The 14606-nt window shown below is 36.4% G+C and overlaps 1 protein-coding gene across 3 annotated transcripts in view; it reads right to left on the bottom strand.

Moving 5' to 3' along the window:
- The window catches only part of LOC131031023 (uncharacterized), a 235747-nt gene that overhangs the window by 54957 nt on the left and 166184 nt on the right, over positions 1-14606 (bottom strand). For all 3 annotated transcript variants that reach the window (XM_057962026.2, XM_057962027.2, XM_059218121.1), the window contains one exon: positions 11928-12123. In XM_057962026.2, the coding sequence (XP_057818009.2) occupies positions 11928-12123 (196 nt within the window). The remainder of the gene's footprint in view (positions 1-11927; positions 12124-14606) is intronic.

The raw sequence follows: 14606 nt of genomic DNA on the forward strand, positions 1-14606 counted from the left end.
AAATCTCCACTCTCTTGGGTTCCTTCTCCTTAGCACTCCTAGCTAGGTAGTCATCAATATCGTCAATTGGTTGTACCTCTATCATCTTCTTACTTTTCTCCATACTTCTCATCAGCCAATCAAGAATAGCGGCCATCTCCATGCAATCATCAAGACACATTTCTCGATCAAGTCCTCTCAATGCCGAGATAACATCATCATCATTGTGAGGATTATTCCTCATCAAATCGTATATCTCATTTCCCAAACTAACATCCAAAAGGACGGTAGGGGATCCCGGCTGATCATCATTCTCATTTGGAGGTGTATATTTGTTGTGGCATGGAACTCCTGAATAGTCTCTAGTAATATTACCGTGTTGGAACACTGTTGGGTTCCTTTGTTTTGTTCTATTACTTCAATCACTTTAATCGATGAGACAATGAGAGGTGGTGAAGGAGTGACGGGTGGAGGAATGATAGTCCTCTGTCTCTTCTTCACCTCAATCTTCTTCCCTCTGGCTTTGACTTCTCCTGATCTGTTCTTCCTTCTCTTGGGAGCTTGACTCTCTTTGTCTGCATGAATCCTAACATCACTGATAGTCCTCTGATCATCCTCAGAAATAGATTCTTCCGACTTCATCCTTTCATAAGTGAAGGGAACACCCATATCAACTAACTTATTCATCAATATATCTACCCATGCACGGGAGAAACTCAAGACCTCTCTCATCAATACATTCAGGTCAATCTCTTCTGACTCTGACCAATTAGGCAATAGGATTGCCTTCATTTCACTCTCATATTGTGGGTGTGTATGATCTCTGTCGTCTAATACTTGATCAGGAATGAGGAAAAGTCCACACTTCCTCATAAAATCCACTGACATTCTGGACCACATTCTTCTCTTCACTTCTTGCTCATCCATCAGGTTGGCCCAATAATCTTCTATTTCAACTTTGTGAATGAACTTCTCTCCCCTGATCCTTCCTACTTTCTTGTCTGGATCAAATCTTTCTCTTTTCTGGTATGTAGCAAATCGATAGAATGCAAGCTCCTCACTCGCAATGCTGGCAGCTGAGGCGGACTGGCAAACCTCTGATGTCTTCCCAATTGAAATAGGGAATGTCATGCCTGTCATGTGCTTCTCTCTCTGAATGACATCAAACTCTAGAAATTGTCTCACCACTTCCAACAAAATCATTATGTCGGTCGAATACCTAGGAAGTCTGTAGGGTTCGGATTGAAACCCATGGATCCTAAGGTATGCGAAAGTGGGAAACTGAATATACCACGATCCATATTTCTCTATTAACTCTATTGCCTCCTTCGACAATCTTTTGTGGATTCCGCCTTACAGCCGCGTGATGTACATAGTGAATGCATCAATCACTCTCTTATAGTCTTCAATTCTATACATGCTCAGCTAGGGGTAGCATTCATGACTCCGGAATTGTCCTTGCCCATTCCCGATTTCACCTTTGCATATTAATCCTCTGTATGAAATAAATTGTGCAAGCACGTATACCAAGTAGGAAGTCATGGCGAATGACTTGGACCGCTCTACATTCCTCAGCTGAAAGTCCAGATTGTCACTTATAATCTTAGACCAATTTACTAATGTTCCTCTAAGACAATCCTGGATGAAGTAGAACATCCATCCATCGAATATTGCTCCGTGCGGCATTCCCATCACTCTGTTGAGCAAGAATATTAAATCACTATACTCCTCTTTGAAGTCTACGCACATGAGTGTCTTGGGAGCCTTGGAATGATGAGACCTAAACTCAATCATCCACTCTTTGTTTATCAAATTCTTACATACACCCATCTTCTTCGTGTATCTTTTTTCATATTCATCCTTGGTCGCATCCTTCATGTCTGCTCCGTGTGGAATTCCGAACACCTCAGCAATAGCATCCTTAGCAAGGTAGGCAATGACAACGCCCTTAGGAGTTTTGATCATTCGCATGAGCGGATCATAACACCATGCACACTACAGGATAAGATCACTGCACTGTATGGACTGTGGAAATCCAACGGCATGGAAAATACCACTCTTCATAATGTTCGCATAGGCTGGGGAAGGAACTTGATTTCCGATTCCGAACATCTGCCGCTGCATCTGGTCGAAGTCTAAGAATTGCATGTTTGTATCTATGATCTCTTTCCATCTAGATGAAATCTTAAGCTCTGGATAGAATCCAAACTCCAACATCTTCAATAGTTCTTTCCTCTCCTTATATCCAGACTTCGACATTGCACTTGTACGAAGCTTGAAGTTAGACTTAGGAAAATAAATAATGCTCTTAATAAAATTCCTGACTTTCTAAAGATTTTAGCTAACTAGAGCATAAAGTCAGGAGAATAATCCACACTCTTGATAAATTTTAACAATTAAGTTCAAAATGTGACAACTTTAAGCCATGGAAACCTTCTATAAAATTCACTAATACCTCCTTATACTTGGAAAATATGCAAGCTAAAATGCAAAGGAGTATACCGGATCAACGATGACTAAGGAAAGGTGTGAAAGGTTGTGTTTTCACACAATGAATGTCTGAGGACACCTTCCGTAGTCAACAATGGAGGTCAAATCTGAAGACAACCTGAAAATCAAACTTGTACAACATGTTTTAATCTTCAAAAATATGCATAAACTCGATAAAAATCAGTTTTAATGATGAAAACAATCATATTCAGGAATGTAAGAGTGGCTGGTAAAAAATTAATTTCTAAGGACAAGTCTGAAAATTGATTACTTCAGACTTACCAATACCTTGCAAAGTAGTAAAAAAAAACTTTGAAAAATGATAGAAAATGACTAAGGAATCAGCTCCAATCAAAATCGCCAAAGAGATTAGGTGGCCGGAAATGAAAATTTCTGAGGACAACCGCCTATAATGGAGTTTTCAGACCTGCAACAGCGATAAAATGGTCTGAAAATGCACTAAAAAACTCCACAAAACACCTCCAAATGCAAATCGCCTAAGTTGGAATTGGCTGGGCAAAGAAATTTGAAGTCTGAAAATTAATGGGCAACCATTAATGGACGTCAAATCTGAAGACAAACCTCAGATCTGAAATGAATCAGCAAGTAGGAACAATGGCAGCCACCAAGTATGCATTGAAAATCACCAAAACGTGGCACCAAACCTCTCCAAAACCAAAACCGAAATTTCTCCAACTATGGCGTCAAACATGCAAGTCTGAAAATGTCTTCAAATCTAGCCTGAATCTGCAACAATGGAGGTTGGAACAACAAGCAAAAAATGGAGGAAAATATCACTCAAGTCTCCGAACACAAAATTGCCACCCTTCACCAAAAATCACCAATTTGGAAAAAAAGGCCAAACTTGGAAAATCGCTAAATCTGGAAATCGTCTTTAATGGCAGCAAGGGGAATTGATAGCCAAGCTGGAAAAAATGGAGGAAAGAATCCTCAACCCAACACTTCACTTCATCACTTTGCCAAAATTTGCCAAACTTGGAGAAAAGTCACCTTTCATGGAGACACCTGGCAGATTTAATAATAAAATAATGCTAAAGGCTCCTCTCTTATACTTGTTTTTACCTCTTACTTTCACCACACAAGCAATGTGGGATAAAACACTTGCATATATACTTGCTTGGCAAAAAAACTAACTTGCTTATAGAAGGTTCAAAATATTAAATGTTTATTGCAAGTTATTAAATTTTGCTTTTAAAATTTTAAATAATCATTAATCATTATTTAAAAGCAATTAAATGGGGCTTACTTATTAAAATATTTCAATTTAAGTCCAAATTAAGCCTCTAGGGGAAAATCGACTTGGTTGGGATTGAAAAATCCCTTTCAAAATCATTAAAATTGTCAAAAATTTCCCATAAGGGAAAATCGATCCTAGCTTGGACAAAAATCCATGCATAAATTCATCAAAAATGCACATAAAACCTCCCAGGGGAAAATCGATGGTAGTCTGGATGAGGAATCCGGACTTAAAACTCACTTCACTTGCAAAAATCACTCCCTAGTGTAAATTCAACCTTAGTTTGGATGAAAATCGGGACTTAAAACTCATTAAAATGCTCTTAGCTGAAAATCGACTTGAGTCTGGACTGAGAGTCTGCACAAAAAACCGCACTAACTTGTCACAAAACATCCTGGTGGAAAATTGGCCCAGGCATGGAATCATCCTCAACGTTGTCCGCACTATAGTCCGCACTCCAATCCGCACTCCTAGTGGAAAATCGATGGTAGTCTGGAGAAATCCCGACACTTAGCCAAATTTTAGCACTTCCAGGGGAAAAACGACCCAGGCATGGATAAACAGTGGTGGAAAATCATAGCCAGTATGGATTTCAGGGGAAACCCATGTGTAGTGTGGATTTTGAGTGGGGGAAAGGGGTGGGTAGTTTGGAATATGAGGGGAAAAGCACCTCTATCGTGGAATTTGACTTTTTAACCCTTGGAATATGGATTCCCCTTAGGAATTTGACATTTTAACCACTCAAAATCACTTAGAAACTTCAAAATAAGACTGGACTTAAGTAAGTTTTCCAAAAAGATGAGCTAAACACTAGGAAATTATTGGGATAAAGTGCGAAATTAATTTAAATAATACCTTAGGAGCGAGAAAACAACTCCAAAAGGTCCGAGAATACCTTGGCACTTTAAAATCACTGATGCACGTGTTTAAAAATATGTTAACGCTCAATAGGTTAACACTCAGACAAAAATTAGGATCATTGAAATATCAACGTTTACAACTTGATCCTAACACTTCAAAAACCCTAAATGGCACTAGGCATGATCAAAACTCCAAGACTCGGGCATGGGGAACACAAAATTGCCCACTAAGCAGCCAAAACCCTAACCTAACAACGCAGAAAGCCGGAAAAGAGGGGGTCCTTGTCAGCAATGGGGCGATGTGTGTAAAGGTCACAACACCACCCTCCTACCGAATGATATCTTTGATATCCATAATCTGGACAAAGATCATCAACCCTTCCCATCCTCGCTTCGCATCATCTTTAAAACAGACTCAAGCTTCCTCACAACGACGAAGGAATTGAATTCGAGAGTGCCCCGCCCGCAACTCCCGTTTCTCCTCTGGGATGCCTTCAGCGAGATTGAAAACCCAACCCGAGACAACCCATTCCATGAAGCACTCCATGTTTAACAAGTACTCCTATGGAATGATTTTCTTCAGAACTTTTCTCACATCCGCACAGGTGTAGCCCAGCTCCAGTCCCCACGCCATGATAAGAGAGCAAATATCCGCTCTGCATCTGTATATGTGGCCGATAACCACCACCTCTTCACCCAAGACCAGCTGAATTGCCTTAAAAAACAATGGGTCTTTTGCAAGAAACATCTTCTCAAGCTTCTTCAGGGGGATGGGTCCCCAAAAAGCTTGCATTAGCTTGGAAGACTGCAGAGTAAAATTGGCTTCCATTTTGGTATTCACTGAAGAAATTGCAGAGAAATCCGATGAAATCTGTCAAAAGTTATCTTCACCAACTTACATACTCTTCTCATTAAATGCGCGAGAATTCCTAAATTAGTATTCAAGACAACACACTCCACCACTGCCGCCATTTCAGAAAACATTCCACAATAAATGCTCATTTACACGACCTTACTCGGATGAAATGTCGGCCTTCTAACATGAAACTTGAATTTGTTGGCGTACCAACTTGGCAAGAAGCCTTAACTCCATCTCACTATGTCTTTTTTGCAGTCACACCACCTCACTTCCCCTAGCGCAAGCTCACACGCTTTATTTGACAGACCACCCACAATGACATTTCCTCCTCTTTTCACATGCAAGATGCAATAATTTTGGAGAGATTTCAACTTTTCACTTATATTGTGTATATATTTATTCAATTTCCAACACAGTTTATTGCCTTTGATCAAGGCCTGGACTACAATTTGGGAGTCACCCTCCAGATGTACCTTCGTCACCTTCATATTTATTCCCACTTCAGCTGCTAGTAAGGCCGCTTGGGCCTCTGCCTCATTATTAGTGCCATCTCATAGCCTTCTTGCACCTGTAAAGTGGATCTTCCCTTCATCATCACAAGCCACACATCCCGCACTTGAAATCACTGGATTACCTTTTGACGCCCCATCAAAATTTATTTTCACCCACCCCTTCTCCGGTTTTGACCATTTCACCGTCTCCCCATCCAGAGGAGCATTCAAAGGATTAACCATGGGGAACCCATGAACAGGTATCAATTTTTTTTCAACTATAGTTTTAGATTTTTATTTTTATTTGTTTGTTTATTTTACTACTTCTTTTATGTTTATTTAATTACTTGTTTGTTTAGAAAATTAATTTTGAAATTAATTATATTTATACACGTTAAATATCTAAATTTAATTTAAAGTAAAAATAAGATTATTAATAATTATCAAGCAAACATTTATTATTATATATTATAATGATATATTTACAAACTAGATAATCATTGTATACTACTTAGGCTTGTTTTTTAACTTGTCTGCTCAAGCTTAAACGTTGTCTATTTGACAGCCTGAACTTCGTTGGTGATTTTGTAATCTGTTTGGTTGACTTATACTTATATTAAAAAAAAACTTCTAAATTAAAATTAACAATTAAATATTCCTATTTAAAAAAATAATAATACAAATTAAAAATTAAATTATTAATTTTAATTTGTATTATTATTATTTTAAATAGGAATATTTAATTATTTTGTAATTTAAAAGTTTGTAAATATATTGTTATATGTTTACTTTCATAATCAATAATAAATTCATTTTCACTTAAATTAAATTTAAATATTTAACATTTATAATTTATTGTTTAATATTAAATTTTAATAATTATTTTTCAACTTGTAGATAGCATAATGGCAATGATTGCGAGCTCTATTCCTCAACGGACCTTCAAAACTGACCCAAATTCACCTTTGTGGAAATATGTAAAAATAATAGACCAAGTAAAAGGAGGTGGAACACTTAATTGGATATGCAATTTTTGTAATGTGAAATATACTAGCTCCTACAGTCGTGTCAAAGCCCATTTTTGTGCCATTCCCCAACAAGGAATCAAACCATGTCCAGGAAAGGATGAAAATGGGTTACCACCTCAACAAATAGCAGGATATATTAGAGAGCAAGAGGAAGCAGATGCAAGAGTTGGTCGTGCCTCAAACCATCCTTTGTCGAGAGGAAGAGGAAGTAGATCAAAGAGGCCCCCTACTTCTCCATCTCATAGTAATTTTCCTGATATCGTGGTAGAGAGCCACCTATTCTTGAGCAGAATTGATGAAGAGGAACCTTTTATTGTTAAGAGAAGCAAGGGACCATAATAGAGAGCATTTAAGAATGATGTTAGAGAGATTGCATATCAATCCATTGCAAGATGTCTATATGCAAACGGCTTGTCATTTAATGTGGTACAATCACCATATTGGTAGGATATGTTGAGAAAAGTGTATGAGGCTCCACAAGGGTACACAGGGCCAGGTTATGAGAAGGTGCATAGCACCTTACTAGCAAAGGAGGTGAAAAGCATAGACAATGCATTGGCTCCCATTAGAAATTCATGGAAAGAAATAGGGGTGTCCATCATTTCTGATGGATGGAAGGATACCAAAAATCGGCCATTAATTAATGTAATTGCAGTGTGACCTAAAGGGGCAATGCTTTTGAAAATTGTGGATTGTGAGGGACGAATGAAGGATGCACAATTTATTGCTAACATCCTATACAATGCATTCAGGATGTGGGACCTCAAATGTTGTCCAAGTAAAAACGGACAATGCAAAGAATTGTAGAGTTGCAAGTATGTTGATTGAGACACAATTTGAACACATATACTGGACACCTTGTGATGTCCACTCTCTCAACCTCATGCTACAAATGTTGGATAAGAAAATACATTAGATCAAACAAATCTATGTTGAGGTTGAAGAGATCCAAATGTTCATCACAAACCATAGCATGTCACAGCCCATTTTCAAATCATTTTCACAATTGGAGTTGCCAAAGGTAATTGAAACACTTCAATTTTTAAAATTTACATTTCGCTTTAGTACTCACTAACTTATTTTTTAAATTTGATCATGTCTTCATTGTATTTTAATTTTAATTTTTTATTTTTGAATACATTGCTGAGACTCGATTTTCATCCAACGCAATCGTCTTGAGGCGACTTGTGAAGGTGCGGGAGCCACTTGCTAGCATGGCAATTAGTCAAAGTTGGTCCCTATGGAGGCAATCCAATGCTGAAAGAGCAACAAATGTAAAGCACATGATCCTAGATGACACTTGGTGGGAACGAGTGGAATATCTTCTGAGTTTCACTGAGCCCATCATGAGTATGATCCGCTACATTGACATGGATCACCCATGTTTAGGAGAGGTATACGATAGCATTGAATCGATGATTGACAAAATGAAAGCCATCATCAATGCAAAAGAGCAAGATCCCAAACAAACTTTCTTCAAAGAGGTTCAATCAATTTGTGTTGCGCAGTGGAACAAAATGACCACCCCACTACATCTTCTTGCATTTGCATTGACTCCCAAATTTTACAATGATGAAATGCTCGCTAAGCCATCAAGTGTACCACCATATATAGATTCAGAAGTCAATGAAGGGTGTAGGACAGAACTTACTAAACTCTTCCCCGGTTTTGAAATGGAGGATTTAATGACAAGTGAGTTTGCTGATTTTGTAGCCTCCAATGGTCAAAGTGTTTCCACTCTCCGCGACAAGTCTAAGAAGAATGCTCATGCTTGGTGGTACCTCAATGGCCATACATCAACACACCTTCAAACTCTTGCAATCAAACTTTTATCGCAAGAAAGTTTCTTAATTTTCATTGCTCTCTAAATTTATATTTTTTACTATTTTGAAATAATAAAATTATTAATTTAAAATTTAAAGTTAATTTTATAATTGTCACCCTCTAACTTTGAGTCAATTATTCAATAGGTTGCTAGTTCCTCTTCATCTGAGAAAAATTGGAGCACATAGTCCTTTATCCACTCAGTGAAACGCAACCGATTGGCAGCAAGTAAGGTGGAAGAGCTTGTTTATGTGCATTCAAACTTGTGCCTTCTTACTCATAAACAAAATGAGTACAAGGGGGCACAAATTTTTGGGATGTAGATCCAAAGTGAACTGACTTGGATTTTTCAGCTGCCACACATTCTTTACTTTCTGGGGAGTCCAATAGCCAGCTTGCTGCTAGTGCAAGTGGCAGTGAGGCTGCATGTGGTTTCACTAATCTAGCTACATCATCTAATGTCAATGATGATGTTGATCTTGATCTGCCTAGTGACCCATATGATGCTGACTATTAATTGTGTTAATTTATTATTGAACCAATGAACAATGAATTCGATATATCTATAATAACTTTCAAATTTTGACAAATGGATATCATATCAGACTTAGAGTAAATTTGTTATATTTATATCACATATGATAGTTCCAAGTTTTGTTTAGCATATGGATGATATTTGGGATTCTAAATTTAATTTTTGTTTCTACTTTTTTAGGCTGCATATATGTATATATTTATGATTTTTTATATTTTTTTGTACGTACCCAAACCCCCCTAAAAGAATTTGTTGTACCAGCATACCGTACCCACATACTCATACCCGTACCCATACTGGCAACTTAACTAAATTCCTAACAATAACTGGATCTCTATCTGATAAAATTTGATCTCAGCAACTTCATAGACTTAGCTAATCTTTGATCACAGACTTAGACAACTATTTGGTGTATTTCATGACTACCCAAATGAATATTTGCCTATGTAATCAGCAATCTGAATATAAACAACAAAAATCAATTTTCTACAATCATGGGTTAAACTCTATTTTATTTACTCTATATATCTCTATGCTATGGAAATGTCCTTAAGTTTTAAAAAAAGTAGTTTGAGTCTATTTTTCTACAATTTTTTATGATTTTTTAAAATCCAAATTTTTTACCCACTTTTTCAAAAAATCTTGTACTTTTGGTTTGCCAATTTTTCCCCAAATGATTTTTGACATTTCTTGCTATGATATAAAGCATTGCAATTGTGGAATATGATTTGATAATCTTTCTAAATTATTGAATCAAACCTACAAAACTCCTTACCTCAATCAAGATGAAATTCTTTGATAACTTCAAAATGCCTTCCACTTTTACTATTTGTCTGTTAACTTTTGATCTCAATTACTTCATAGACTTAGCTAATATTTGATCTCAGACTTAGACAACTATTTGGTGTATTTGTTGACTACCCTCTTAAAAAGTTAACTGAATATTTGCCCATGTAATAAGCAATATGAAAATAAACACCAAAAAATTATTTTCTATAATTCATGGGTTAAACTCTATTTTATTTGCTCTTTATATCTCTATGCTATAGAAATGCCCTTAAATTTTTTTAAATAATTGTTTTTCTCTTTTTCTACAATTTTTTATGTTTTTTTTAAATCTGATTTTTTCCCGATTTTTTCTCAATTTTTTTCAAAAAATCTTATACTTTTGGTTTGCTGATTTTTTCCCCAAACAATTTGTGCTGCTATGGATGAAAGGGTTAAAGGTTTGTTGGAATTAAATGAATTACCTTACGGGATAGGCAAAAAACATAATAATAGGATAATTAATTAAATAATAATAAATTACTTAATTAATGAAGATAGAGAGGATAGATGAATGACACAGATAAATCAACCAAACAATAATGGTCAATTTTAGGTGTCTACAACTACAAAGCTTTGTAAAGAAGATTTCTTTCTGATGAGGCTAGATTTGGATAGTAGATCCAAACAATTATTCACCATGGTTTTCTCCTGAAAGGGTTTCCATGTAAAATCTTGTGTCTCTTATTTGTGTGGAAGTTTTGATTGCCTTATCATGATTGCTAAAGTTTTAATAAGTAAAAGATTGTCTTATATTGATTCACCCTTACACCCCCCCCAACCCCCCCCACCTCGCCCCCGCCCCCCGATAAGTGTAAGTGTGTGTTTTTCTTCAAACCCTTCACAAGATAAATATTGGTATAAAATAATTTAAAAATTATGAAGAAATCACCAAAATCAATTCTTCAACTTTAGAAAATGCCAATACATTACATTTTTCAATATAACTGAGAATTGGGTAATATGGCATGTTGGGCAAACCATCAAGCAGGTTCGAGGATAAATAAATAACATTATCTTAGCTGACTTCATTGCCTACACACAAATTCATCATTTCTTGATTGATCCAATAGAAGTTGATGTAATTAAACTTGCATATAAGTCTTTCGTAGAACATTGTTATAATTTCTTCTATTGTTCAGTCACCTTTAATTTTCTTGCAACTTTTGACAATCATGCTTTGATCATGTATAATCACTTTACATTCACTAATCAATTTCCAATGTCCATATGTATAAAGCAATCGGAACAGGTAAAGTATACAACTACTCAGGGCCCATAGTTTTGACATGTTAAATGCAATTTTTACTAATGGCTTTCAGGCATAGGAATCAACTGACTGCAGGAAAACACGATGGAGTCATATCTCAATGCTCCTAGCCGCATCTAATTGGATTTGCATGCAAATAACTAAATAACAGGCCTCAAATATGCAGCCTAAAATCAGCCACTAAGTGACTGGAGTCCAATCTTTACTAAAACTAATTGGCTATATTAAATTCAGTGCATGTCCAATCAACCAATGTGTATATAGCTGATTACAATACAGATGATTTATAAAGAAACGTCTCTGGATCTTATACAGGCATTTTAGTTGAATGGTTGTATGTTATAAACTGAGAAACTTAGATTATGGTTTAATACAGAATGTTGTATATTGTTGGAGACAAGACATAAAATAGGATAGAAAGAACGGATTATCTAACACTATTTCTACAAGTTAAAATTACAATTAGAGAATCCACACATATAACCAAATTTGTGGAATCCTTTCATACCTGTGAAACAACCCCGAACGACATCCTCTGTGTTTTCTTCACATGGCCTTTGCCTCTGCAATCTTGACATTTACGACTGCTTGCACCAGACTTTTCCCCATTCCCCATGCAACTTCCACAAGTCTTCCAGAAAAATATATCAAACTCCTTCACAACTCCAAAAACTGCTTCCTTAAAGCTTAGAGACAAGTCAAATCTGCACGATTATAAAGGAATAGAATTAAGGAACTATGTACATGTGCAATATTAAATTTCATGTGTCTTCTGACAATATTATTTCCCTCTTTCAGAGACACCGTATGCTGTTTAATTGTAATGTTTGTTTATAAATTATAATTGAGCAGACCATGCATATAAAAATCTTCAACAACAAAATGCTGTTTCATTTTCTTGTTTTAAGTAAAGGACAGTAGAGATGTCATAGTTAAATCTATAGGAAATTTATCCTCTTTATTTCAACTTTGATTAAATTATCTGTACTTTGCAGCAAGATAGTCACTCGGGCTAGCATGGATTGTAGGAAGGATGCTCAATCAACTTTTATTTAGAAACAGTACATTGATTAACTAATGAAGATTGTTGTCACTTTTTTATTATCTCTTATGTGTGAGTAGGCGTTTATGATAAGCATGATTATTGAATTAGACAGAATGAGACAAATGATTATTGCAGCAATAACTTTGAAGTTCAGGGCAATTCATAACCAAAAAGAGAATTCAGATTTCAAGTTTTTCCTACAATCGTGCTTCAAGGCAGTACTAATCTGCTATCAAGTATGCCTCCAACCATTACAAACTCATAAAAGCAAGTGCAAATTAATCTTGACACCTGAGTTACCAAGATTTGGGTACTGCTATATGAGAGTTTGCTCAAGAATTGATATGAGACTTTGTTGACGTGTATTTTTGTACACGATCATACACAGAATAAAATACCAACAGGCATCTTATCCTCTCTTGAGAAAATAGTCTCTAACTGCTGAAGATCTGCAAAAAAGGATCAGTTAGATGGACTCCAAGGTTCTTTTAGTGGGGTCTCCACGTGTGGACAAGCTTTTTTAGTGGTATGATGTGATTTGCTGTTTCCTTCAAGGCGTCTTACGGATTCAAAAGCTCGAAGATTTTACTAATCTAAAAGGAACTTTCAAAAAATGGAAAAAGGACAGGGTTTAAGGAAGTCTAATCTAGCCTAACCCTATGAACGACTTAGCATGAATGAGATTTGGCAAGACTCAACCAACTTCAATTTTGCCATAAGATAACAACTCAATTGAAATTAATGCGATCTTCTAAGGTAATAATGGTTCAATGCATCAAAGACCAAGGACACTACTACGAAGGTACATGTCCTAGATGCGAAAATGCTTGAAGGTTAAGGACTCAAAATGTTTTCCAGTCGACCACGCAAGGCGTTCCTACAATCAGCAAGAAGCTAGTGGTTTGGATTGCGAATCCTACCAAATATCAAATCTCACACTTAGCCTTTCAAATTAACAAACTACTTTGATTGAGCGTGATTCAAGTACATCCAACAACCATGAAGATAACTTAAGAGATTTGCAACAAAACACCATAACTTCAATATTTTATTGATTTCCAAGTCATCATATACAACAATTGCTTGAATTTCTCTCTTCAAGACTCAATCTTGCTACAAAATAAAAATTGCTTACAACTCTAATCTCTCTATTTCACTCTTATCTGACTATTCGACTATTAACTAACACCAAATGAAATGAAAAATGGGGGTATAAATAGCATCCCCAGTTACAATGAAAGGTCCAGATTGAAAGTAAATCAATGGATAAGATCATGACACCTAAACCCTAATTAGGGTTTGTTACAAATGACCTCCTTTTTACTGAACAATATTAAATACATAGCCAGATATTAAATTTGGCACAAAAATCTAGGAGGTATCAACCAATGAGAAATAAGATGTCATGTCATCTGTAACAACCTTTCATCTAGAATCTTATTCCCTTTCCAATTCTCTTTCTTAGCATATGCAATGAATTTTGTCACGATTCCTTCGATTTCTGTGCTTGGAATCTCGGGAAGATTCTTGATACTCTCTTCTAAGTGGATAACCTGATCAAACGCATCTAGAAGAGCTGTGTCCCAAGTAGGTTCAAGTTCCTTTGTTCTATCAATCAGGAGCATGGTGGCATACATCTGATCATACTGCTCATCTGTAACATCTGCGTCCTTGCGAAAGATGATCTTGATTCTATCTTCAAATTCTTGTAAATCCACATCTGTCTCGACCTCGATCCTTCTGCCAAGAATGGTACGAAGTACCTCAAATACTCTGTCCTGGATCGGATTGATCACCTCCTCAACTTGACCACATCTAACACTGATGTCCTCAAAGAGAACACTCTTTATATGGAGTAAGGTTGACCACTGAAACAAACTGTGAGAATCACCTTCTAAGATCCTCTCTTGTGCTAAAATTCTTCTGGATGTGTGTCTTATAACTTTCAAGACAGGGATGACAACGTCCTTGGTATGGGCAAATGCAGCTACTGTTGCCATCAATCTGTGAATAATCTCAAGAACTTGGATAGCCTGATGGGTGATCTTCGACATCCTTGTAACAAACTCAATGGCCACCGTGTGAGATCTATCCATCCAACTACATGTACGCTGGACCATATTCCTGAATCTTTCTGCTTCA

The sequence above is a fragment of the Cryptomeria japonica genome, chromosome 3 (assembly GCF_030272615.1).
Source record: "Cryptomeria japonica chromosome 3, Sugi_1.0, whole genome shotgun sequence".
Classification (NCBI taxonomy): Eukaryota; Viridiplantae; Streptophyta; class Pinopsida; order Cupressales; family Cupressaceae; genus Cryptomeria; species Cryptomeria japonica.